Source organism: Populus alba, chromosome 11, assembly GCF_005239225.2.
Source record: "Populus alba chromosome 11, ASM523922v2, whole genome shotgun sequence".
Taxonomy (NCBI): Eukaryota; Viridiplantae; Streptophyta; class Magnoliopsida; order Malpighiales; family Salicaceae; genus Populus; species Populus alba.
Window position 1 is genome coordinate 13,176,736 of NC_133294.1, and position 23,985 is coordinate 13,200,720.

The following is a 23,985-nucleotide window of genomic DNA, read 5'->3' on the forward strand; positions in this document are numbered from 1 at the left end:
ATATTTCGAAAGTGTACATCAAGGGTTTATACTTAAAAATGAACACCATCTCAACTAAAAGTTTAAATTAATAAGTTAAAAATATATTTTATACACTATATTAATTAGACACCAAGACCAAGTTTAACTTCAAGCTTTTATTTCAGTTAATCACCATACGTATAAACAACATTTTTGGCATCATAAGTTTTTTTTTTTAAAGTTGATCGCCATGCATGAAGGGTAAATTAGTTTCATAACAAAGTAGAAAACAACATGTTTTTGGCATCAAAAGTTTTTTTGTTTCTTCGTGTATCTAGACATAATTGTGTCAGGTAAAAAGTCCTTTTTTATATGAACTTTTGCTAAAAACCTCACAAATTAAAACTAACTTCTTTATTTATTTATTTCCTTTTTGATGTAAGAAATATGTTTTTTTATTAATAGCATGAATTTTTTAATAAAAACTTATCATGATTTTAAAAGGAGGTTTTGAATTAAAAGAAAGTACGAGAAAAATCATTTATTTAAGAGAATGGTTAAGGATAATCATCATCAATCAAAGGATGATGAAGTTGAACTTAAAAAGAGTGAAAGGAAAAAAACATGACCGAAATATTTGGTCCTGATTTTTTAATGTACTTATTAGAAAATTAACCTCAAACCTAATCCGAGATAATATCATGTCCTAGAGCTTTCTATTGGAAAAATATAGTCAATAATAAAATTGAATCCAATATGAATAATCATACATGAAAACTAATAGATCTTCATTCCAAAAGTAAATCATTAGGTCATAAGTAGATCTTTAAAAGAAAAATAAAAGTTAATGACATTATTGACAAATTTAAAGTTAGATGACAGTTGATGGCACTATTGACAAGTATAAAGGCTAGACTTGTTGTTAAAGGTTTTAGACGATAAGAAGGGTTGTAATATTTTGACAAATATTCATTTATATCAAGAATAACTTTCATATAAACATTAATAGTTATTACACCTATTAACAAGATTGAAATATATCAAATGCATACAAAAACAACTTTTTTAAATAGTGACCTTAAAAATAAGATTTACATGGAATAACTCGATGAGTTTGTTGTCAATGGACAAGAAAAGAAAGTTTGTAAGCTTGTCAAATCATTATATGGTTTGAAACAAGTATCTAAATAATGACATGAAAAGTTTGACAAAGTTATGTTGTCAAATGACTTCAAAATCAACAATTTGATAATTATCTTTATATAAAAAACACAAATAAAAGTTATGTTATTGTCTGTCTTTATGTGGATTATTTGCTAAGTTTGGACAAAAATGATCACATGATCAAGTCTACTAAAAAAATATTAACTAAAAAGTTTGACATGAAATACTTAAGTGTTACAAATGGCATACTAAGAATAGAAATTTCTAGGATATCTAATTGATTAGTATTATCCCCAATCTCATTATATTGAGAAAATTCTTAAGAAGTTTTCTAAAGGTAACAATAGCACTATCAAAACATTAATTGATATAAGTGTACATCTGTCTAATAATAGAGGTATAGGAATAAATCAATTGAAATATTTTTAAATAATTAAAAGTCTAATGTACGTTATAAACTATACAAGGCTTGATAATACTTAATGAGAAGATTTACAAATAATCCAAGTATGGATCATTGTAAGACAATAAAAAAGGTACTTAAATATTTGAGATACACCTTAGACTATGATTTACACTATATTGATTACCCAATAGTACTAGAAATGTATAACGATGCTAATTAGATATCCGACACTACAAATTTAAAATCCACAAATAGATATGCCTTCATAATTGATGGAGCAGTTGTGTCCTGAAAATTCTCTAAACAAACAAGTATCACTAGATCCATGATGGAATTAGAGTTTATTGCTTTTGATAAAGCTGAAAAGGAAGCTGAATGAATTCAAAATTTCTTGAAGGATATTTTATATTGGTCAAAATCAATGTAAGCTATTTGTGTCCATTGTGATAATCAATCAACAATTAGAAGGGCACAAAGTAGTAGATTAATAGGAAGTCTATACATCATAGACAAAATACTCTTAAACAAGAAGTCTATACATCATAGACAAAATACTCTTAAACACTTTCTCTTGAATGAAATTATTTTCTTTGACTATGTCAAAGAAAAATATTGTGGATCCACTAACTAAAGATTTTTTGAGAGAACTTGTGTATAACTCATCAAAAGGAATGGGTTTAAAGCCTTTAAAATACGAAAGAGTGTAATGATGATAATCATACTCAATTGATTAAAGATCCCAAGTCATACAAAATTCTTGGTAGCACTAAAAAAATATTATTTCCTACTTATTTCTATGATGAAATAAGTGTTAGTTGCATCGTGATAAAGGGGAAAGCTGAGTTCTTAATGATTTTCATATATTGGTGCACCAAGCGGAGTATAACAGAATATTCTTAATGACTTATATAAGTGAAAATATAACTGTTTCTTTGAGAATTTTGATAAATATTAAATTCTCCAAAGCACTCATGTATCCAATAATTATTCAGGACCAAAATAAACACAATAATGAAAACTAAAGGAAATATCTAGGCACAAAACTATATGAGTTCTCTTAATTTACGTAAAAGGCTGAATAGTACAAGACATTGTGTTTAATATTGAGCTTAATAAATTCGATAGTATTTCACTGAGAAATGCTAAAAGCTACATATCTTGATGTAGTGATATGCAAAATCAATATTTCTCAACAAATCATTGAGTGGTTTAAAAAATGGTGAACAATTTTTGTTCATGTTGAGAATTGTTGGAAATTTGTTTAAATAACATGATTTAAATAAATTATAGGTGAATAAAAAATTAATCCCAAAGAATCCTTGATTTTCTTACTAAAAATAACCTTGGTTTTTCTTGTTTTTATTCTTGATATATGGTGGCTTATTAAAGGTTGATGATGGTGGGAATTAATTTTTATTAACTCTTAAACCTTTTAGCTTTCAAAATTCAATATAAAAAAAATCTTGAGTTTAGGTTCATATTATTAAGATATTTTGAGTTTCATATTCTTTCATTCAAATATCTTTTTTAGAAGTGTATCTAAACTAAGGTGGTGTTATTGGAATCTTGGGAGAGATATTATAAACATCATAGTTGTACCATTGAAGATGAATAAAGTTTTAAGGACAAAGAATTCAACCTTGACAACAACAAATGTTTTATCATTATAAAATGCTTAAACAAGTACTCCTCTTTGTTTTAATTTAAATATAGATATATTTTTATTATTAGTATGTTTGTTAGAGTTTTGAATTAATATTGATTGCAAGTAGGGTTGTTTAAAAAAACCACAAAAAAAATTAACTGATAAAACCAAAACAAGAGAAGAAACCGAATCAACCAATTAGAAAATTAAAAAACTTTCAATTCGATTTAGTTTTGGTTTTAAAAGTATAAAACTAATTGAATCAGACTGATTTAGTTTGAAGCTGAACCCTTTAGCAAACCAGGTATGAAAGACTAATTTTTCTCCAAAACCCTATTCCCTTAATTTCCTTTTCTTGCACAACCACCCTACCCTTCCCTCTCTATCTTTATTGTAATAGACCCAATATTGTAATAGACCCAACTGTACGATTTGATCAACGCTAAAAGTTCTCAACATATGCTCTTGATTTGAGGGTATTTTATTTTTGTAAAGAATTCTACTAAAATTTCGACAGAGTTTCGTTTGTATTTAAGACCTCCCAAATTCAAGGTTTACATTTATAATTTGATGACTTTGCTCACTCCCTGATTCGGTTGATTTTTTATACCCAAACCAGACCGAACCAAGTCCTAATTGCAAATTTAATTACATGGTATAATTGTTTTTATTATATTTATGTTGAAAACATGTTTTCCATGAGTTGTATTTTTACATACTTATAGTTTTAAATATGTATTAATTCTAGGTTTATGTTGGATATTTTTTATTTAATGTGATGATAAACTAAATATTTTTGCTCATTAGTATAATATATATTTATAAACTTTGATTTACAGTAAAATATCGGTAAGTTTTAGTTTATAGTATATAGTTATAGTTGTAACTGTAATGTAATGTAATGTAATGTAAGTGTAATGTAATATTAGGCTTCGTTTGTTTGCTGGAAAGTAGTTTCCTTTTGGAAAGTCAATTTCGGAAAAAGTGAATTTCGGGAATGTGAATTCCGGGAAGGTATTTTTCAATGTTTAGTAGTGTAATGGAAAATAAATTGGAAAACACTTTCCAGTGTTTGGTTATGTCATGGAAAATGAGTTGGAAAATAACTTATTAATATTTTATTTTTCTCAAGTTTATTAAAATAATGAGGAACAATCTTACAAATTAAAAAGTTGAATGAGAATGAAATTGAAAAAATAATATAATTTCATAAATTATCTCAAATAAAATAAATAATAATCAAAATAATAGAGATCAAATCTAAAAAATAAAAATAAAAAGATGAAGAAATTAAAATAATAATAATCAACATTTCATAAATTATTTCAAATAAAATAAGTAACAATCAAAAGAATGAGGACCAAATTTGATAGATTAAAAAATTTCAATAAAAATATGATAAGGAAAAAGCAAATAGCAATTATAAAAATAAGGACCAAAGTTAATATAAAAATAAAATTTTAAGAGATGAAATTGAAAAAAAAATATTAAAAAAAAAAATATATAGCAATCAAAAGTTTGAGGATCAAATTTGATGTAATAAGCAAATAATGACATTTCTAAATTTTTCACAACTTCCGTAAAGTGTTTTCCCCCTAAATTTTTCAGGAAAACACTTTCTTGAAAACCAAGCCAAAATTTTCTTTTACTGGAAAGTGTTTTCCATTTACCAACTTTTCTATTGGCAAACAAACACAAAAAAGTTTGGAAAGTGCTTTCCTGGAAATCACTTTCTGGAAAACAAACACAGCTAAAGAGAAAACACTTTCCTGAAAATTAAGTCAAATTTTTCTTTGACTGGAAAGTGTTTTTCGTTGACCAATTTTTCTAATAATAAATAAACACAAGAAAATTTAAAAAATAATTTTTTAAAAATTACTTTTTAGAAAACATGGCCTTAATTTAAAAGAAAGAATTGCACATTTTGAGTAACAGTTATTAAAGTAGCCCAAACAGGCACCAAGCCCAACTCACTGCCTTCCACACCACGCCTGCATCTCCAGCCCCATACTCTCCCAAGTCTTCAAGGACGGACAGCACTTCGCTGCTCTAAACCCATCGAGCGCTCACGAACACACAGTGAGAAAGATATAAAGATGGCAAGGAGGCGGCTATTATTGATGTTAAAACCTTTTGATGTTTACCAATTTGGCCAATCAAATGGTGGCTCATCCATCACCAATTCTCAGGTAACAACCATATGTACATTACAGTAGTACCACCACCGCTTTTACTCTATATTTTTTTTTACAGAATATTCAGAGCTCACTCACTATTCATGGTTTCTTCACTTCAACCCTCTTAAATATTAGCCATTTCTTTTGGGTTCTTCTCTCTTGTCTCATTTTCATTTTTCATTTTTCATTTTTGATTTAACATTCGGCTTAACCTTGATGAAGATACTCTGTTTGATAAAATGTCAAAGTTGATATTAGCGTTTTTTGGATTGTATTATTTTCATTGAGTTTGACATTCACTGCTCTTATTTAGCTATTATATCTGTAATAGTAGATGACTATAAATCAAAATACTTAATTTTTATGTTTCAATGGAGGAATTCTGTTAATTCTCAAATTTGATGGCTGCTTGCTAGAAATTTTGTTGGTCAAGGAATGTTTGAAGGGACCATTTGATCTAAAGTCTCAGCCTCTTTTTTTTGGTCATTTTCTGTTTTTACCAATCATGTAAAGGTTTCTTCGATGTTTCTTACTCAATTTTGTGTTGGAATTATTGCAGGCTTTTCGTTATCTAGATAACAGGCGTAAGGTTCACAAGGATGCTATAAACTTCTGTCAGGATATTTTACGAAAGAAATCAAATATTGATTGGGAACCCATCTTACGTACAAATTTGTCACAACCAATTCGGAATTTTGATTTGGTTGTTACTGTTGGTGGTGATGGAACTCTTTTACAAGCAAGTCATTTCTTGGATGATTCAATTCCGGTTCTTGGAGTGAACTCAGATCCCACACAAGTCAAAGAGGTTAGTTTATTTGTCAGGCTGAGCTTAGATTTGTGTTCATTATCTCTGTAAGGATTTATTTAGATTCTCTTCTTTTTTCCCTTGATGTTAAGGTGTGTTCTGGATGCCAATTACAGCATGCTCTTTGGTGTAGGTGGAGAAATTCAGTAATGAATTTGATGCTACTAGAAGCACTGGCTACCTGTGTGCAGCAACCGTCCAGAGTTTTGAACAAGTAAGAAATACCGACGGGGTTAACAAAGGGAAATTAAAGAAGCAGGCATAGACAATAAATGTGACTCTGATAATGTATAGCCTGTGATTATAAGTTTGGGTATTGATTAAAGGACAACTTAGTAGCCATGTAATGTCCAGGTTAAATACTAGCATTTGTGCTAACTTAGATTGATCACTAGGCAATCCAGAAAGTGTATCCAAGACCTGAAAACCGAACTTAATTTTAGTAAACCATTTTTAAAAGAAGCATCCTGACTGGATTGCTAGTCATTAGAAGGCTTTCCTTGGAGAAGAGATTTAAACCCACTTTTGTCTTGTAATTTGTAATCTTGAGATGGTTGTACTCTCATTTGAGTTTATGTGCCTGTACTATTATCATTTTTTTTTTTATAGAATGTATTTTCTGGAATGGTGTCATCTGTTCTTATAATATGTATTACCTAAATTAGCAGAAATCACCAAATTCTTTTCATAGTAAGTAATTTCCTTTGTTCATCAATCATGTTGATTTCTCTCAGGTGCTAGACGAGATCCTAGCTGGTCAGAAAGTCCCTTCTAACTTGTCGAGAATATCATTAAGTGTAAATTCACAACTGCTGTCTACTTATGCCCTCAATGACATATTGATCGCTGACCCTTGTCCTGCGACAGTTTCACGCTTCTCATTCAGGTAATGATTTGGCGTTGAGCATGCATTGATTACAGCATATTATGTTGATGCGACCAATGTTGAACCTTTGTTCTTGTTTTCAGGATTCAGAGGGACAGTGAATCGTGTGGCCCATTAGTGAACTGCCGATCAAGTGGTCTCAGAGTCTCGACTGCTGCTGGATCAACAGCTGCAATGCTCTCGGCAGGTGGATTTGCGATGCCTGTTTTATCCGAGGACCTTCAATATATGGTGAGAGAACCCATTTCACCTGGAGCCGCAATCAGGTTAATGCACGGGATAATTAAATCCGATCAGTCCTTGAAAGCCTCATGGTTTTCCAAGAAGGGAGTAATATACATTGATGGTTCTCATGTTTTCCACTCTATCCAGCATGGGGATACCATTGAAATGTCTTCCAAGGCCCCGGGTTTGAAAGTTTTTTTGCCTCACGATTAACACAGAGGACATGTGAACGGGGAGTGTAAATACCCGAAAGGACAGAAATTTTGCATGCATGGTAGAGGTCTTGTAATTTTGTAGGGAAATTATATTTCTCTTATTGAGAAGTAAAAAACGCAGGATCTCCATTTTCCCTAGTGAACCCAAGCTTGTGCCGGCCCCGAGCATCAAATGTGAGAAAATTGTAACTCAAGGCCCTTGTATCAAGCAAGATGCTGTTCTCTGTTTTAAATCATGTACTCTAAATAATGACAATGAAGTGAAATTGCTTGAAAAATAAAAAAGAAATGGCATTGAAATATGTTTTTATTGACCAATTAGAATTGACTCCGAGATTTATAACTGCCTAAAAGGTCCAGCCGTTCTTTCATAGCACACAGGCACAAAAGTTGCAATTGGATCGAGAAATCCAGACCCAAGAGGAAAATGCTAATATCATTTCAGTATTTCCTAGTAGAACTTGAATCCTCTGTTAAACTGATCAGAGAAAGCAGAGGATGCTACTGTTACAAGAGCAACGTAAGAGCATCAAGAGTTGCTGAGGTTCAAACACGTGTGCCCCTTTAAGCTACCGCTTTGACAGCTTCTATGTACCCTTTTTAATTATATCAAACAAGAAATCCAACAGCATAATAGCTATTTCCATGTATCCGTTGTTATGGAAGCCAAAATCTACACTTGCATGATATCAGGATTACAGTCTCTTGTTTGTGCCACGTCATCATTCTTCTCCTTCCCTTTTTTTTTTCGTTTGTTTTTTGGAAGACAGGAAAAGGAAAGAGAAGACAGGAAAAGCTTCTCAGGACTGTACTGAAACCAAGCAGCCCGGCGAGTGCATGTAAGTTGCACGCCTTGCCTTGTAGCCTACAGCCTGAAAAAGAAAATATAACAGATAAATTACTCAGAAATATCAAATATCTAGCAACTTGAATCGAATTACAAAGATTAGGCTACGCTACTACTAAGTCTGGTTAATGAACACAGTCCATCACTTACGTGAACATCTGAGGGCGGCTACGTGAAAGTTGAGGGCGTTTTATCGGGGATAGAATCAAGTTCCGTAGCGTCATCGAGGGGTTGCCAGATCCAGCTCCAAAGGAAGGGACAGCACCAATTCTTCTATTTCCAACATCAACTGGCATGGCTGCTTGGTTTGCTGGTGAGCCACCACGGATTTCAAAGGGACCAGAATTCGAGCTGTTTTGTCTTGCCGGCCATATATCCTCCCGAGGCCCTGGAGTTGATGGAGTGAAAACCGTCCAATCTGCATAAATTAAGTCAACTAATTTTGGAGATGCTTAACCAAAAGGCATTATTAAGCTATAGCGTGACAATGACAAGCAAACATTTTCCATTGTTGTAAGCGTAACAAGGACTTTAATAATCAAGAAACATTTTAAGGCACCACAAGGAGCCTGTGCTGTTCTATTGCCATTTTAAAATGAAAATGATTACCTTTACGGATAGGGTCTCTGTTATCCATCATGGTAGCTGCAGGGTTTGAGAACAAATCAGGCTCATTTCTTGAAAAGAAATTGTTTGCTGGTTGGATGGCTGATCTTTTATTTGACTCGTACTCGCTCCTCAACTGATCATACATTTCATCTAGTTTCCTCTTCTGCCTAGTATTCAAAGTACCAGTGTTTATTACGATCCAGGCTCGCATCATAAGCTGATAAAGTAATCGAAGGCTTTGGACAATATATAAACTGACCTGGCTTTCTCAGAAAATTTCTCCTGGAGCTCTTGTTTATCCTTTGACAAGCTCTCAATCTCTTGTTCCATCATCTGGCACCTTTTGGCCATTTTCTGATATGCAGCATGCAGCTGCTCCAGTTTTTCCGTGAACTTTTCTTGCATGGACTCACATTTTTGCCGGCACTGAGCTACAATTCTATTCATCTTGTATTGCATCTCAAGTTCCCTTTGCCCAGTAAAAAACATCACGCTTCTGTATGCACTTTTCATCACTGGGGTCATTTAAGGAAGATGCAAGGATTAAAAGGCTGTTTTTGCACGTTTCCCAGGGAATGCTACGAACCATACTGCTATTCAGTTTGGTAATTCTCTCAAATGAAATAGAAGAATTATGAGTACCACCAAGTGGACTTATCATTTCAAATTTTCTACTTGTATTCAAACTAGTAGTTGATGGATTTAAGGAAAAATGGTGTTATCTTATAAAGGATACATATCTGTGGAGATATTCCAGCCATGGCCATCTGCAAGAAATTCATTATGAATAAAAGGAAAAAAGGCAACCAGTAAAATAAGAAATAGCAATGTTTTGACCAAATAATGATGGATGTTTAGATTTCACTTTAATAATATGTAATAGAAGAAGCAAGATATTTGTAATATTCTGAGCTAAGTCCTTGCTTACATTTATCCATTCATCATTTGGATTGATGTCCACAGGTTTCATAAGGCTGTAAAGAGGAAACCAAAATTGAAAGTAAAATCAGAATACCATGAGCAAGAAACATGAGTAAAGATTACCCAAATCATTAGTTCGTATTAGAGGTGTTCAATAAAATTGACAGATATAGCTGTAAATACTGAAAATATTTTGAATTTTTTAGTCCCAGTAAATTCTTTAAAATCATAAGAGCTTCATATTTTAAATTCAAGGAAATGTCAAATAAATTCTGTTTGTTAAGAAACAATTCCAAGCCACAACAAGCATTTCAAGGAATAAGCAATTCCATAAAGCACTCACCTCTTAGAGAGCACTTGATCACAGATTGGACAGGCTGCATCATTATTAAGGATCTTGTTTGCATCTTCAGTGCCTGTTTGTTCTGTTAAGGGACAATATGCGAAAGCAACAGAAATCCAGAAAGCATAGAACTAAAAAAGCTTAATCATAATCTGATCTTGGATACATAAGAGGTGACCACAAGTAGTAGAAACAGCACGCCCTTCCAACTCTCGCCAGCATGAATTGCATCTCATTTTCACCTTCACTATAAGACTTTTATCCAAATATTATCCACTCATCTGAACCTAATAAAAGGAGTTTCATAGCATTAGCATTAGCTACAACACCACATGCAGACACATAGATTCAAACTAATCTGCATCACTGTTCCATGCAGCCACATGGTTTTAAAAATTGAAGTTTTGGATGACACTGGCGAAAATCATCAGCTGTAAATACTGAAAATATATTGAATTTTTTAGTCCCAGTAAATTCTTTAAAATCATAGAGCTTCATATTTTGTAAAATAAAGAGTGATATTGATCATGCACAGAAAAATAGACATGGAGATTTTATAGAGAGCGATATCGATCATGAAGAATGACAATCCACGCAACTTCTTTCACAACGTTCTTTTTTTTTTTTTTTTTTTTTTACGAAATTGGCCCATCTTTATGGGGTCATTTATTTTCTCAACATCAAAATGTGATCTGCGAATTCACTACAATCCCCTTCCATTATGCACAGTCAAAACAGAATTTGTGCAAATATTTATATTTTTTTACGAAAGTATTCCTCATAAGATAAAACGACTGTCACAATCTCAAAAGAATTGCTAAAATTTTGTCAAATATACAGCTGCAAAGTGCCAAATCCTCATCACTGAGTAACAAATTAAAAAGATTTTCTAGTGTCTAAATATTGATCAAGGTAGTGGTTCCTCAGTAATCAAGAAAAATTAGTCAAGGTCATGAAAATGACTAAAGTACCCTCAGTTTGGTACTGAGCCAAAAAGTCCGCGCAGACCCAAAATTTGCATGAAAACACCAATGTTCTCGAGTTCCAAAAATGAATTCTTATTTTTCAAATTCCTGAACTCCTTTCCAATTCTCAAATTTTCTCAACATCCAAACGGAAAATGAGAAAAAAGAAGACGCATAAACAAACGAAATGGACTTGATAAATTTTCCTGAAAATTACACTCCTTGGCGTTCTCCTTAATGAAAATCACAAATCAACGCCTAAAATCGTAAGGAAACTAGAGATTATAAACATAAATAAATCATATGGAGATCTAAAACGCGAGCAGAGTGACTATCGAAATTGAAAAGCAGCAGCAATTGCTAATGTGAAATCAAATTTATACGTTACTTCGGAAACAACGAAATGTGATTTGAAGAGACACGAATCCCTAACCTGAAAGAGTTCTGCCTCGAAACGTTTCTTCTCTTCTCTTTTTTTTTTTTTTTTTTTTTCTCTTCTCTTCTCTTTTTCTCTTCTCTTCTTCTTCTCTTCTCTTCTCTTCTCTTCTCTTCTCGGCTTGTGGCGTGGGGGTTTTGAAGGAAGAGAAATGGCGGCAACTCGATTTTTTTATTTATTTCAAATTATCACACTTCTCTCTCTCTCTCAAGCAAGGAATTTATAATTTGACGCTTCTCCTTTATTTCAAAATCTGGATTCAGAACGGTGTCGTTCTTCAAGCAACTCTTTTAATTTTTTAACCTTAAATAGTGTTAAAAAAATCTAAATTAAAAAAAAGAAGACGAATTTTGTTGTTCTGTTTTTTTTCTTAATAAATTTGGTTTTTTTAATAATTTATATATAGAAAAAAAGTATATAGTTGTGCAAAAAGCCAAGATAGAGATTATAGAATATCTAAATTATGATTTTTTATATGGTGCTGAAATAATAAATTCAGGATCAATATCTAATTAACATATAATTGTCCTATATCAGTTAATGTTAATAGTTTAAATCATACTAGAAATAATAGAAAACTTTGAATAATTAATTTAACAATTTCCACGAGTAACTTTTTGATTTCAAAATGATAATTTATTTGTTTCAATCTAAAGGATTTCCTATTATTCATCAACTAGGTTTTCTTAGAATCATAAATTTTTTTATCCATTTTAATATTGTTTCTTATTTTAACTATATATTTATAGGCTATGAAATATTAAAATATATAGTAGCCAAAGCATGGCTTAATTAGGACTTTAAATTAATCACTAACTACAATTCTTAATAATTACAATTACAACAGTAAGAATCTATCCATTAACCAGGCTAAAAACCGCTAAATAAACAATTTTGCTCGTGAAAAATTATAAACACACAAATTAAAAGAAAAAACAAAGAAAAAAAGAATTTAAGTATGGTCCCCTCCTCTTGACAGTTGTCATTATAGTCCTTGTTCACAGGCCTTCTCTTGAATCTAATCGAGAGAAGTTTACAAAAAAAAAAAAAAAAAAACAAGTTGAGGCTAGAGTAAAGATTTTTTAGATTTCCTAGTCGAAATTCATATGCCTCGCTGTGTGAAGGAGGCATAAGCTAAATATAGCTGTAACAACACATGCACATGAAAAATATATAATATTTAATGTGCGAAGAGGGAATTCCCCGATTTTATTAAAGGTGATTCAGTTTGATTTTTATCAAATCAAATAATTAAATTGGTTTTTTTAAAATAAAATTTGGTTCAAACCAACTAGTTCTGGTTTGGTTCGGTTTTTTCGATTTAGTTCGGTTTTTTTCAGGTTTAACTTGGTTTTCTCGGTTTTGGGTTCAGTTTAGTTTTTTCGATTTCAGACTTATCAAACCAAAACCAAACCGAACCGATCGGTTTTTAAAAAATTATAATCAATTTTTTTCACGGTTCAGTTTTTTTTTATTATTTTTTTCTGATTTTTTCAGTTTAATCAATTTTTTATTTTTTTGCTCACCCTTAATTTTTATTCTCTAAATATATGATAATTATCTCTTTAAGAGGTTTCCAATATCTTTAAATAAGTCATGAAACCTATCTTATCACAAAACAACTACGAATATAAAAGTATGTAAAAAGTTAAAAATCTAAATTTAACAACAAATCGTAAAACACCTAGAAAAAAAATTATTATATATAAACCTAATATATAAATCTTTTTTAAAAAATATCTTCATGAATATTAAATGAGAATAAATTATCTATTTTTTATTTTAATAATAGTTTTTTACATGTTTTTCTCAAATTAATTTTTATTCTATCACACATAAATAAATAATTGAGTCATGATAGTTTTTTATGTTTATAATCAAAAGTTGCTTTTCAAATCATTATAAACTTTTATTAAAAAACAATGCTTTTTATATATAATAAAAAACATGTTTTCATCAAAATAATACAAAAAAATACATTTTTCCTCCTAACTTCAAATGATTTAAATTTTAATGAATATTTATTTTAGTTTTTTTCTCAAAAAAGCATGCTACTAAAAAAGACATAATTTTGCTAAAATAAAATAATAATATATGAATAAGGAAGGAAAAAATTGCTTCCCGAATTGATAGCAATCACATCTCTTGGAAATAACAAATCATGAATCATAATTAAATGAGCGCAATTGATAGCTTCAAAAGATGAAGACATAATCATTAACTTACAATGACGTAAAAAAAAGAAAAAGCAGCTACACTAGCCTGGAAGATGATCCCCTCTTCTTGACCGCTGCCATTATTGACCTAGTCCACAAAGCAAGTTAGTTAACTAAATTGGTGATGGATCATGGAATAAAATATTTGTGCTATTAGTTAAAAGCATTATCAAGACTTACCTTCTCACACCGCCCTGAGTAGCTAGTATCGTCTTCCACCATTTCTGGGAGCATTCTTCCTTCTAAGCCTTTTTGCATTTTGATGTGCACTGTCTTCAACCATCTTCACAAACCATGCAGGTTTTCTTGCTCTAAATACAACGTATCCTATAGAGACTCCAAATACAAATCCACATCCATAACCCATTGCTACTGCTTTCCATCCAAATCCGTCTTCAAACATTGAATCTTCTTTCTCGAAGTTTGACGGAGGCGGTTGTTGCCCCTCGCCTTTGTTGCATTTTACTTGCAAGGGTAATCCACATAATCCCAAGTTCCCTCCGTATGAACCATTTTCAAATGTGTTGAACTGCTTACCTACAGGTATGGCTCCCTCAAGTTGGTTATACGAAAGGTTCAGGACTGCAAGAAATGTTAAATCTACCAATTCCTGAGGAATCCTTCCAGCAAGCAGATTTGAAGAGAGATCCAACGACTCCAGATTAGTTAAATTCCCCAATGACGGCTGGATACAACCAATGAGGCTGTTGTGAGAAAGGTTGAGCTGTTTCAGAGATTTAAGCTTCCCGAGGGACTCTGGAATCTTTCCCGTGAATTTATTGCAGGATAAATCAAGTGTTGCGAGGGCAATTTGAATTTTAGAAAACTCAATCTCCGAACCTTTCCATGCCAAAGTTACAGAATAAACATAAGAAGTGGATAAATTATTTGTCCTCATGTAATCCATATGCTCATCAACGCTCATCATGGCTTTAAAGTTGTTGAAATACTCTGTTGGCAAAGGACCACTCAGGCTGTTGTTGGAGAGGTCAAATATCTGTAATTTAGAAAAAGAGTCCTTGACAGTTGGACCCTTCAAAGAACCATGGAGTTTATTTGACCTTAGAACAACAACCTCCAACTGTGGAAGCGTTTCTAAAAAGGAAGGGAATGTGTCATCAATCATGTTGTTACCGAGGTCCAGAAATTCTAAATTCACACAATTGATGATGGATGGTGGTATCACCCCTTTCAATTGGTTGCCATTGAAGTTGAGATATCTCAAACTATTCCCCTCTGAATAGATTGAAGGGATAATGCCGTGGAGATTGTTGCCACCAAGATGCAACACTGAGAGTCCATCACTGAAGTTTCCCAAGCATTGCGGGATGAATCCACTAAAGCCATTGTTGGACAAGTCTAGAATCTCTAGGAACTTCAGCTCACAAATGACAGAGGAGATGTTCCCAGTCAGTTTATCATTGGAGGAAAGCATAAGAGTACTCAAAAGCTCAAGCTTGAAAACTGAAGGTGGAATCTGGCCATACAACCTATTATGACTGAAATCGATATATTGTAATGAATTACAAAGGAACGGACTTATCTGGCCATACAGTAGGTTATTGTGAAGAAGAAGAGCCTGCAAAAAAGGCATAGAAAACAAGGAGGAGGGAATTGTTCCATTAAGCAAGTTATGAGATAAATCGAGAGAGTTTAAACCTGAAAGCCTACTTATTTGTGATGGGATGTGTCCTATCAGCTGATTATTAGATAAAAAGAGTGCAGTTAGACCTGAAAGTCTACTTATTTGAAAAGGGAGGCCTATCAGTCTATTGTACGAGAGATCCAACCAATCAAGTTGTGTGAGTTCAAACAAACTATTCGGAATTTCACCAATAATGTTATTGCAAGAAAGATTCAGTTCTTGAAGCTTCTTAAGGTTTCCAAGTGATGATGAAATCTGACTATCAAACTTGTTATTTGAAAGGTCCAACAAAGAGAGTTGAGTAAGGTTAGCAAAACCACCCGGAATTTTACCAGAAAAATTATTAAAAGAAAGTCTTAAGGAATCTAGCATATTAAAGTTTCCAAATGAGGATGGAATCTGACCATCAAACTTGTTGTTTGAGAGGTCCAACCAAGTGAGTTGAGTGAGGTTAGCAAAACCATCCGGAATTTTACCAGAAAAATTATTGAAAGAAAATTTCAACGAAAATAGCATATTAAGGTTTCCAAATGAGGATGAAATCTGTCCATCAAACTTGTTGTTTGAGAGGTCCAAGTCGTTGAGTTGTGTGAGGTTACAAAAACCGTCTAGAATTTTACCAGAAAAATTATTGAAAGAAAGTGTCAAGGATTCTAACTTATTAAGGTTTTCAAATGAGGATGGAATCTGACCATCAAACCTGTTGTTTGAGAGATCCACCTTGGTGAGTTGAGTGAGGTTAGAAAACTCATTCAGAATTTTGCCTGTAAAATTGTTGGTTGAGAGAAGCAAGCGACTGAGCTTCTTAAGGTTTCCAAGTGAGAATGGGAGATGACCTTGAAAATTGTTACCTGATAGGTCCAACCACGCCAATTGTGTTTCATTAGCAAAAACATCAGGTATTGGACCAATAAAATTATTGTATCCAAGATCCAGGTACTCAAGTTGCTTAAGTTTTCCAAAAACATCAGGAATTGGACCAATAAAATTATTGTATCCAAGATCCAGGTACTCGAGCTGCTTAAGTTTTCCAAACGAGAAAGGGATTTGACCACCCAACTGGCTATATGCAAGGCCCAACTCAATGAGTTGGGTGAGGTTACCAAGTAGACCAAGATTCGAGCCAACAAAATTGCACCCAATAAGATACATCTTCTCCACAGACTTCAGATGACCGATTGAATGTGGTTCCAAATGAATTGAGATCCGCGTCTGTGACAGATCCAAATGCGAAAGAGCATTGCTCAAATTGTATGGCGGAAAAGAGCCAGTGAGTTCTTCGTTGCCCCTTAACTCGAGCGATTGAAGGTTTGATCGGCGAAAGATATTATCAGGGAGTTCACCTTGCAATCCACAATACCCGAGTTGGAGAGATGACAAAGAAGAAGACAAGTTCATCAAGGAACTGGGTACCACCAAAGACAAGTTCACTACACCCAAGTAGAGTTCTCTCAGCTGGGTAAGGTTGTGAGCAAGCTTGTTGAAAGAAATCGGTTCCAGCATCAGCTCGTCAGAGTTGGAAGAGAGATCAAGTGACACCAATCTGGATAAATGGGAGATTTCTGGGGGAACTTGGCCTGCGAAATTCGATAAATTTAGATTTAAATGCGTCAAATGCAAGAACTGACCAAAGGAAGATGAAATGACAGAGCCATTGAAGTCATTGCGAGAGAGATCGAGCTTCTGAAGATGATGAAGGGAGAAGAGAGTGCTGTTAGAATGGAGGGTGCCATAAAGCATGCTGCAACCAAGGTCTAGGCCAATTACATGGCCAGTTTGCATGTTGCATGTCACGCCATCCCAAGAGCAGCAATCTGTACCCTCTTTCCACAGCACTTTCTTGGGTGGATAACATGGAAATCCATATGGTGAAGAAGGCGTCATGGGAAAGGAGTTTTTGAATTGGAGCAAAGCCAGGCTCTGGTCACCGGGGCATAATTGTACTGACGAGGAGAAATTGGAAGAAGAATGAGCAGGTTGGGAGTGCGAATGGAAGAAAAGAAGGCAGAGAAATTGAGCGAGCAACAATGAAGATCCCATCATTCCCTAAAAGTGCTCTTCTTATAGATTGATGGGAGACTTCTATTAGAATGTAGTGTATATATAGAGACTTCCGGAATGCATAACTTCCCCTTTCCTCGTTGTTTCTAAAATTATTTAAAAAAGAAATCATATAAATATATCATCAAAATACTGATGAGAGAACAAAAGTCTAGCCAGAATAAAATTGAAAGCAAATTCCTTCACTGCTGAAAAACAGACTAAAAACGAAATGGAATTTGAAATGTTGCAGTATCTACTAAAACCTCAGTTCAGCCGGAAACCAACAAAGTTTGCACTGCTAACTTTCCATTGTAATTCGGAAACTACAATATTTGGATTAAAGAAAAATAAATAAATAATAAATTCATAAATAGCAATTGAAAATTTAACAACTAGTGAATTCATAAAATTAAGTCCCCTTTTTTTGTTGTTGTTGAATAGTGAAATGAATATTCATTTTGTGGCGTAAAATATAACACATCTATATTAGATATGCTAAGTCATTATTCTAAATTTAAATTATATTATATACATGATTTTTTGTATATCAATAAAGACATGCAATGAACATAAGGCTTTATATATACCAATACATGACTAGGAATAACCTTTAAATTTTGATATATGATAATAACTAACAAGAAAATGATAGTGAACTCGTGCATATAAAGTTGAGCTAAGCAAGAAAAAAATCTCTAACAATGCGCGAGACAATGCATGTATTTTATGAACCTTTTATCTCTAACAATAATTTTTTTTTGCTCTTAAATTGAAACCATAATTTTTTAAATACTTGAAATTAATTTTTAAACAATCACAAAATCCTAATAACTCTTTGATTTAAAAACTTTTTTTTAACAATTTTAACTCTTTAATTTCCTAACAGCTCTTTTATTTTTTAAATTATTATAACAACTCTTTAATTTTCTAATTTATTTCTTGACGAGATGTTACATAAAGCAACCTATATATACCATGCACTTTTACAATCAAGGTGTATTGAAAACACCATAGTATTTTTTTGTGTTTATAAAGCTTGCTGGTATTTCCTTTCGATCTTGTTCTAGTTATTTTTGCAACCCTCGTTTTAGAGGAGACACTTATTGAATCATGAAGAATAGCCTTTTATAAAGAAAAATTTTCTTAAGGACATTCTTTGTATACGCCTCAATTATTTTGTTTCTGTTTTTCATTGGATTTTCTTACAGAAGGTGAAAGAGTTGGTTTTTTTTTTTTTTTTTTAGAAATGAGATTTTTGAATGTATACTTAACCAGAAAAAAATGTTTGGCCACCTGATATTAAGGTGGAAGACTGATCATGGAATGTAAGAACAGTATGATAGCTTCGTTCCATTACTTGCTATGGAAAAGTTCCTTTGGTAAATGGTCTTTGCAAATGAATGAGTGTCTGGTTTCCCACCACATTTAATTAAATAATTTTGTAGGACACGTGATATTTTCTAGATAGCATTGGTTGCCAAAGACTTAGCTACAATTTCTCGATTATCATCCATCGAGTGATGGATGATCAGAATTGTTTTTGCCTTCCTTAGAAAATTGCTTGCGCTCCATGATAGTGGACAATCGGCAGAGAAAAAAAATGAGGCAAGAAACAGAGGCAGAGAGCTCTGATATCATGTAAAACGGAGAAAGAAAAGATTTGCCAGAAAAGTTATTTTCATTGAATCTGTTGCTGCCGCTATATACATGTATTTTCCTATAATTGTGTTTAGCTATTTTTGGAATAAGAATTACAATAGGAATAGATACCCTTGACACCATATTTTTACATATATTTTTTTCCTAATCCATTACGTAACCATGAGATATTGTTGATCCTTTCTTAACAGAAGTCCCCAGCAACGTACACTTCCCATCAGACGAGCTGCAAAGGAAGAGCACAAACTGTATCTATTAGCACATATTCATTGCTATTTTCTAAGCTATGAAATGCTTCTTCTTCTTCTGAGAAACATATAAATTGCTTAACCCTTCAAGTAAGCTGTCCCCTGTTCTTGTTAATAATAGCAATAATTATCTATCTGCATTAAGTTTATAAGACAGCAAGGAATAATAAGTTTGTAAGCCAGCAAGGAATAATAAGTTTGTAAGAACAGCTGCCATCAGACGAGTTACAGAGGAAGTTGTAATTAGAGCATGAACCGTATCTGTCCCCGAGAACAGTTGCCATCAGACTTGCTGCAAAAATGTTAATTTTAGAAATTAATATTGCCGTGTTTCCAACACTCAGTCTTGTGTGGAAATATTTGCAAGTGAACCTTCAGTTTCATATTCAGCACCACAGTTTCAAACTCCAATCTCCATTGTTTGTCAGTTTTCTAGTAACTGTTCAATAAAACTGTTGCCAGAACATGTTGACTGGTTTGCAACTTGTGTTAGTGACTTAAGGGACCTCTCCTCGTGTGGAAATATTCGCTGAAAGGATTTATTGGTTGCTGTACAGCTGCGGATTGGACACAAGAAGGTGAAGACGACTTTTTGTTTATCAATTGTTTTTTATTTCAATTACGTATACATTATCCATAGTTTAAATTATTTTTTATTTAAAATAGAAAAGGGAAAAATCAAAGTAAATCAATTGAAGGAATGGAAAGAATTTTTTAAAAACAAAATATTACTAATCAAGGTATATACATTATTTCCATCGGTTGTTTTTGTTCTTACTATTTTTTTTAAAATCCTGGAAAAGGTATTAAATTATTAATTATTCATATTATAGGTATACAAAAATAATAATAGTATTCATATTATTACTTTTTTTTATTATTTAAGATGTTTTTGATGTACACAAAAATGTTTTTCGAATATGCTGCTAGTTTCATTTATAGGTAGTAGAATATTGATAAAAAAATTTGAATTTGTTTTATTTTTTTTTATTCAAATTAATATTTCTTGATGTTTTTGTATTATTTTGATGTGATGATATAATAAATCAATTTTAAAAATAAAAAAATATTATCTCAATATATATTCTTAAAAAACAATCATTACATAATAATATAATAATTAGCATAGTGGCCTGCGCTCCACAGCGAGTCAATAATAATTTTTTAAAAAATATAAAAATACTTGAGTTGATAAAAATACTTGAGTTGAGTTAAAAATATGAAATGTATTTACATCATCATTATCTTTAAATAAATATATTTTTTACAGTCGCACCATAAATAACATATCGCAAAACAATGCTCAATACATCGGCAACTAATTTATTTCCCTTTAATTTTTTTTCCTTTTATTATAATTCCAATTTAATGTTTTTTCCTCTTGAAATTTTTTTCTTTTCTCTTAAGTAATTTTTTTTTTGATAAAGTAAAGAGAATAAATTGATGAGACTTATTTTATATTGTACAAAAATTAGATTATGATAAATTTTTTTATTAAAACATGTTTGTTTTTACGTTTCAAAAATATTTTAAAAAGTAGATTTTTAAATTTTTTTTCTTTAATTTAAATTCATATTTATTGCCGTGATTCCAACACTCTTGTTTAGTCATCAACTAATTAAGGACCACATGAAGATTGGACAGTATCTATAGATCCAAGTTCCGAAGACTTTTCTGGACAATTGCCTTTTGCTTTCTGACCTTGATATAAAATTTACACTTCACCACTTCAGCACCACACAATATCTATACATCCAAGTTCCGAAGACTTGGTGGTCCTTAATTGGATAATTGGAATCAAAATCTAAGGTTATGGTTCTAAGGAGGGAGCACTTCCATGTGAAGATTGGTTCTAATTGGACAGACCATGTGAAGATTGGTTCTCCGTTGTTGATGCTGGAAGAGAGAGACCTTTTAGGACGACCAGTCCCACAGTTTATTGAGGACAAGAACATTCAAACTCCAGTCTCCTCGTGTGGAAATATTCGCTGAAAAGTCTTACTGTACAGCTGCGAATTGGACATAAGAAGGTGAAGATGACTTTGTTTATCAATTTTTTTATTTCAATTATGTATACATAACCCCATAGTTTAAATTATTTTTTATTTAAAATAGAAAAGGGAAAAATCGAAGTATATCAATTGAAGGAATGGAAAGAATTTTTAAAAAACAAAAAATTACTAATCAAGACGTGTACGTTATTTCCATCGGTTTTTATTCTTACTTTATTTTTATTTATTTATTAATCCTGGAAAAGGTATTATTCATATTATAGGTATACAAAAATAATACTAGTATTCAAAATATTACTTTTTATTTATTTATTTAAGATGTTTTTGATGTATACAAAAATGTTTTTCCAATATGCTAGTTTCATTTATAGGTCGGAGAAATTTATAAGTATATAATTTTAAATACAAATTATTAGATCTAGACTAGTGCCCGGATTACGAGTTTTCATATCTGATACAAATCAACCAGCATAGTGACATGATAAAAAAAATAAAATTGAAATTGAGATAAGAATGACGGAGTGTAAAACGTTATCAAAACTTCATTTGTTTTCTTAACAACGTTTGTCTATTTCCTAAGTAGAGGTATCTTAGTTGAGAAATATTATGTGCAAGTTAACTAAATTTGGTGTTTGACATATATATATATATATATATATATATATATTAAAACTAGCGTCAATAGATATTTTGTTTTTTCATAATAATTTTTTTGTTATTATAATGTTAGATGAAAGGAAATTTGGTGTTTAGCTATATATAAAAAAACAAATAAACAATTAAAATGTACAATGAAATGACTAAAATATACTTCAAATCAAATATTTTAAAAATGGAATCAATGGGCTTTTTTGTCATTTCACAATAGTTACTATTATAATTATTATGTTAGCTTAGGGAAAAATTGGTATTTTGCTATAAAAAAAAGTATAAGCGTGTGTACGATGTCAAGAAGCTTATATGGAAGCTTATATAGAAGGCAACCCCACATTTTGGGCAGCATGTGCTCCACTTCCTAGCATATAAGAATGCCCTTATACTATTTTAGTGTTGTTGTGTCCTTTTCACTATGAAGCGACGCATGTTGGAGCTTGTGGTCTGGTTTATTATCAGTGGACCTTTTTTTTCTCATTTTCTCTCTCATCCCTAAAACATTATAGTTTGACCCTCATTATTATGGATATTTCAACTTCAGTTTTTTTTTTTTTGTATTTTTTGTTTTTATCTTTTTATAGAAGTTTTATTTGTCTTTAATTTCATCATTCGATCCCAATTTACAAATATTATATTTTTCAATTTGGTCTTTATGTTTTGGTTTCTAATTTTTTTCTTAGCTCTTTGATAAAAAATTTATTTGTTTTTAATTTCATCATTCAATCAAAATTGATAGTATTATGCTTTCCAATTTGGTCCTCATTGTTTTGATTTCTCATTTCTTTATTGGAACTTTTAGAAAAATTATTATTCTTTTTAATTTCACCTTTCAATCATAATTTTTTTTATGTTATTTTTTATCCTCATTCTTTTAATTTTTTTGGTCTTTTTTTAAAGTTGTATTTTTTTTCAATTTTACTATTCAATTAAATATAAACTTTATTTGGTATTTGAATTTTAATCCATATTATTTTAATAGCTATTTTCTTGAATCTTTTTGTATAATTGATTTTTTTCAATTTCATCATTCAATATTTGATTAATTGAGAATTATACTTTATTGTATATCAAATATAGTGTTTCGAGGTCTAATGATCCCAGTCATGAATTTAAAAAGTTAACATTTTTTTTTAAAAGAGCTTTATGATTCTCTTTATTTTTTTATCAGATTATTCTAATTTCATAATCTAGGTCACGGGTTTGGCAGAATATCACGGGTTGACTCGGACTTGATTATTGACGTTACAGGTTTGTTATGCTAACTCGGGTTAACCAGGACCCCTTTTTATGTCCTTTTCTTATCCCATTTTTTTCTTCCATATTTAATGGGTTGTGAATTGAGATATATCATTTATCCCTTTTTTTTTTAAAAAAAATTAGGTTATCCTAATTACTTTTGTTTTTAAATTTGGTCCATCTATTGTCTTTCTTTTTGTCAATTTGAATTAAAGCCATCTTATCCAACCTAGTTAAGTCTATAACCCGAGTCACATTTTTTTTTTGTCTTTTAAAACACAATTGCGGTAGTTGAACATTATTTTTTGCGCAAAACAAAATAGTTTGGCCCTATGGAAAAGCACATACACGAATTATAGTTAACATATACTAAAAATGAATAAATGAATAATAAAATGTTAAGCATGTTTCATCTAGCTCCTTAAGACTTTTTAGGCATTTTTTAAATAAAATTAAAACTTATTTTTTTCTTTCAATTTCATCCTCCAACATTAGGCTTACGAGATACTGGATTTCATAATTTATTTTGATTTACTTTATATGAAGTTATCATGATCTCATGACTCAAGTCACTAGTTTTACAAGTTAGCCGTGTTGACTAATGTTATTTTTTTGTCATTTTTTAATTAATTTTTTTTCAACTTCATCATTCAAAATTGGGTTG

At 31.5% G+C, this 23,985-nt stretch overlaps 3 protein-coding genes across 6 annotated transcripts; 1 reads left to right on the forward strand and 2 right to left on the reverse strand.

The window, feature by feature from the left end:
* Positions 1 to 5,154: 5,154 nt before the first annotated feature.
* Positions 5,155 to 7,789, forward strand: LOC118043702 (NADH kinase). The gene is made up of 5 exons (XM_035051739.2): positions 5,155 to 5,365; positions 5,913 to 6,161; positions 6,295 to 6,375; positions 6,896 to 7,047; positions 7,131 to 7,789. Exons 1-5 carry the CDS (start codon positions 5,273 to 5,275, stop codon positions 7,483 to 7,485), a joined length of 930 nt encoding a protein of 309 aa, XP_034907630.1. The 5' UTR covers positions 5,155 to 5,272; the 3' UTR covers positions 7,486 to 7,789.
* Positions 7,790 to 7,928: 139 nt separating this feature from the next.
* On the reverse strand, positions 7,929 to 10,504 carry LOC118043703 (E3 ubiquitin-protein ligase CCNB1IP1 homolog). Of its 4 annotated transcripts, none has more exons than XM_073412408.1 (8): positions 10,374 to 10,504; positions 10,208 to 10,280; positions 9,872 to 9,917; positions 9,680 to 9,710; positions 9,203 to 9,458; positions 8,944 to 9,110; positions 8,485 to 8,722; positions 7,929 to 8,359 (listed from the first exon to the last, which is right to left on the reverse strand). In XM_073412408.1, the coding sequence occupies exons 1-8, from the start codon at positions 10,441 to 10,443 to the stop codon at positions 8,353 to 8,355; spliced, it is 888 nt and encodes a 295-aa protein (XP_073268509.1). In that variant the 5' UTR covers positions 10,444 to 10,504; the 3' UTR covers positions 7,929 to 8,352. The 4 variants fall into 4 exon arrangements, with proteins under 4 accessions (XP_073268509.1, XP_073268508.1, XP_073268510.1 ...); XM_073412407.1 differs by having other exon boundaries at positions 8,485 to 8,752; XM_073412409.1 differs by lacking the exon at positions 7,929 to 8,359 and having other exon boundaries at positions 8,481 to 8,722.
* A 3,239-nt stretch (positions 10,505 to 13,743) lies between these two features.
* Positions 13,744 to 17,602, reverse strand: LOC118043704 (uncharacterized). The gene is made up of 2 exons (XM_035051741.2): positions 14,005 to 17,602; positions 13,744 to 13,912 (listed from the first exon to the last, which is right to left on the reverse strand). Exon 1 carries the CDS (start codon positions 17,510 to 17,512, stop codon positions 14,027 to 14,029), a length of 3,486 nt encoding a protein of 1,161 aa, XP_034907632.1. The 5' UTR covers positions 17,513 to 17,602; the 3' UTR covers positions 13,744 to 13,912; positions 14,005 to 14,026.
* Between the last annotated feature and the right edge of the window lie 6,383 nt (positions 17,603 to 23,985).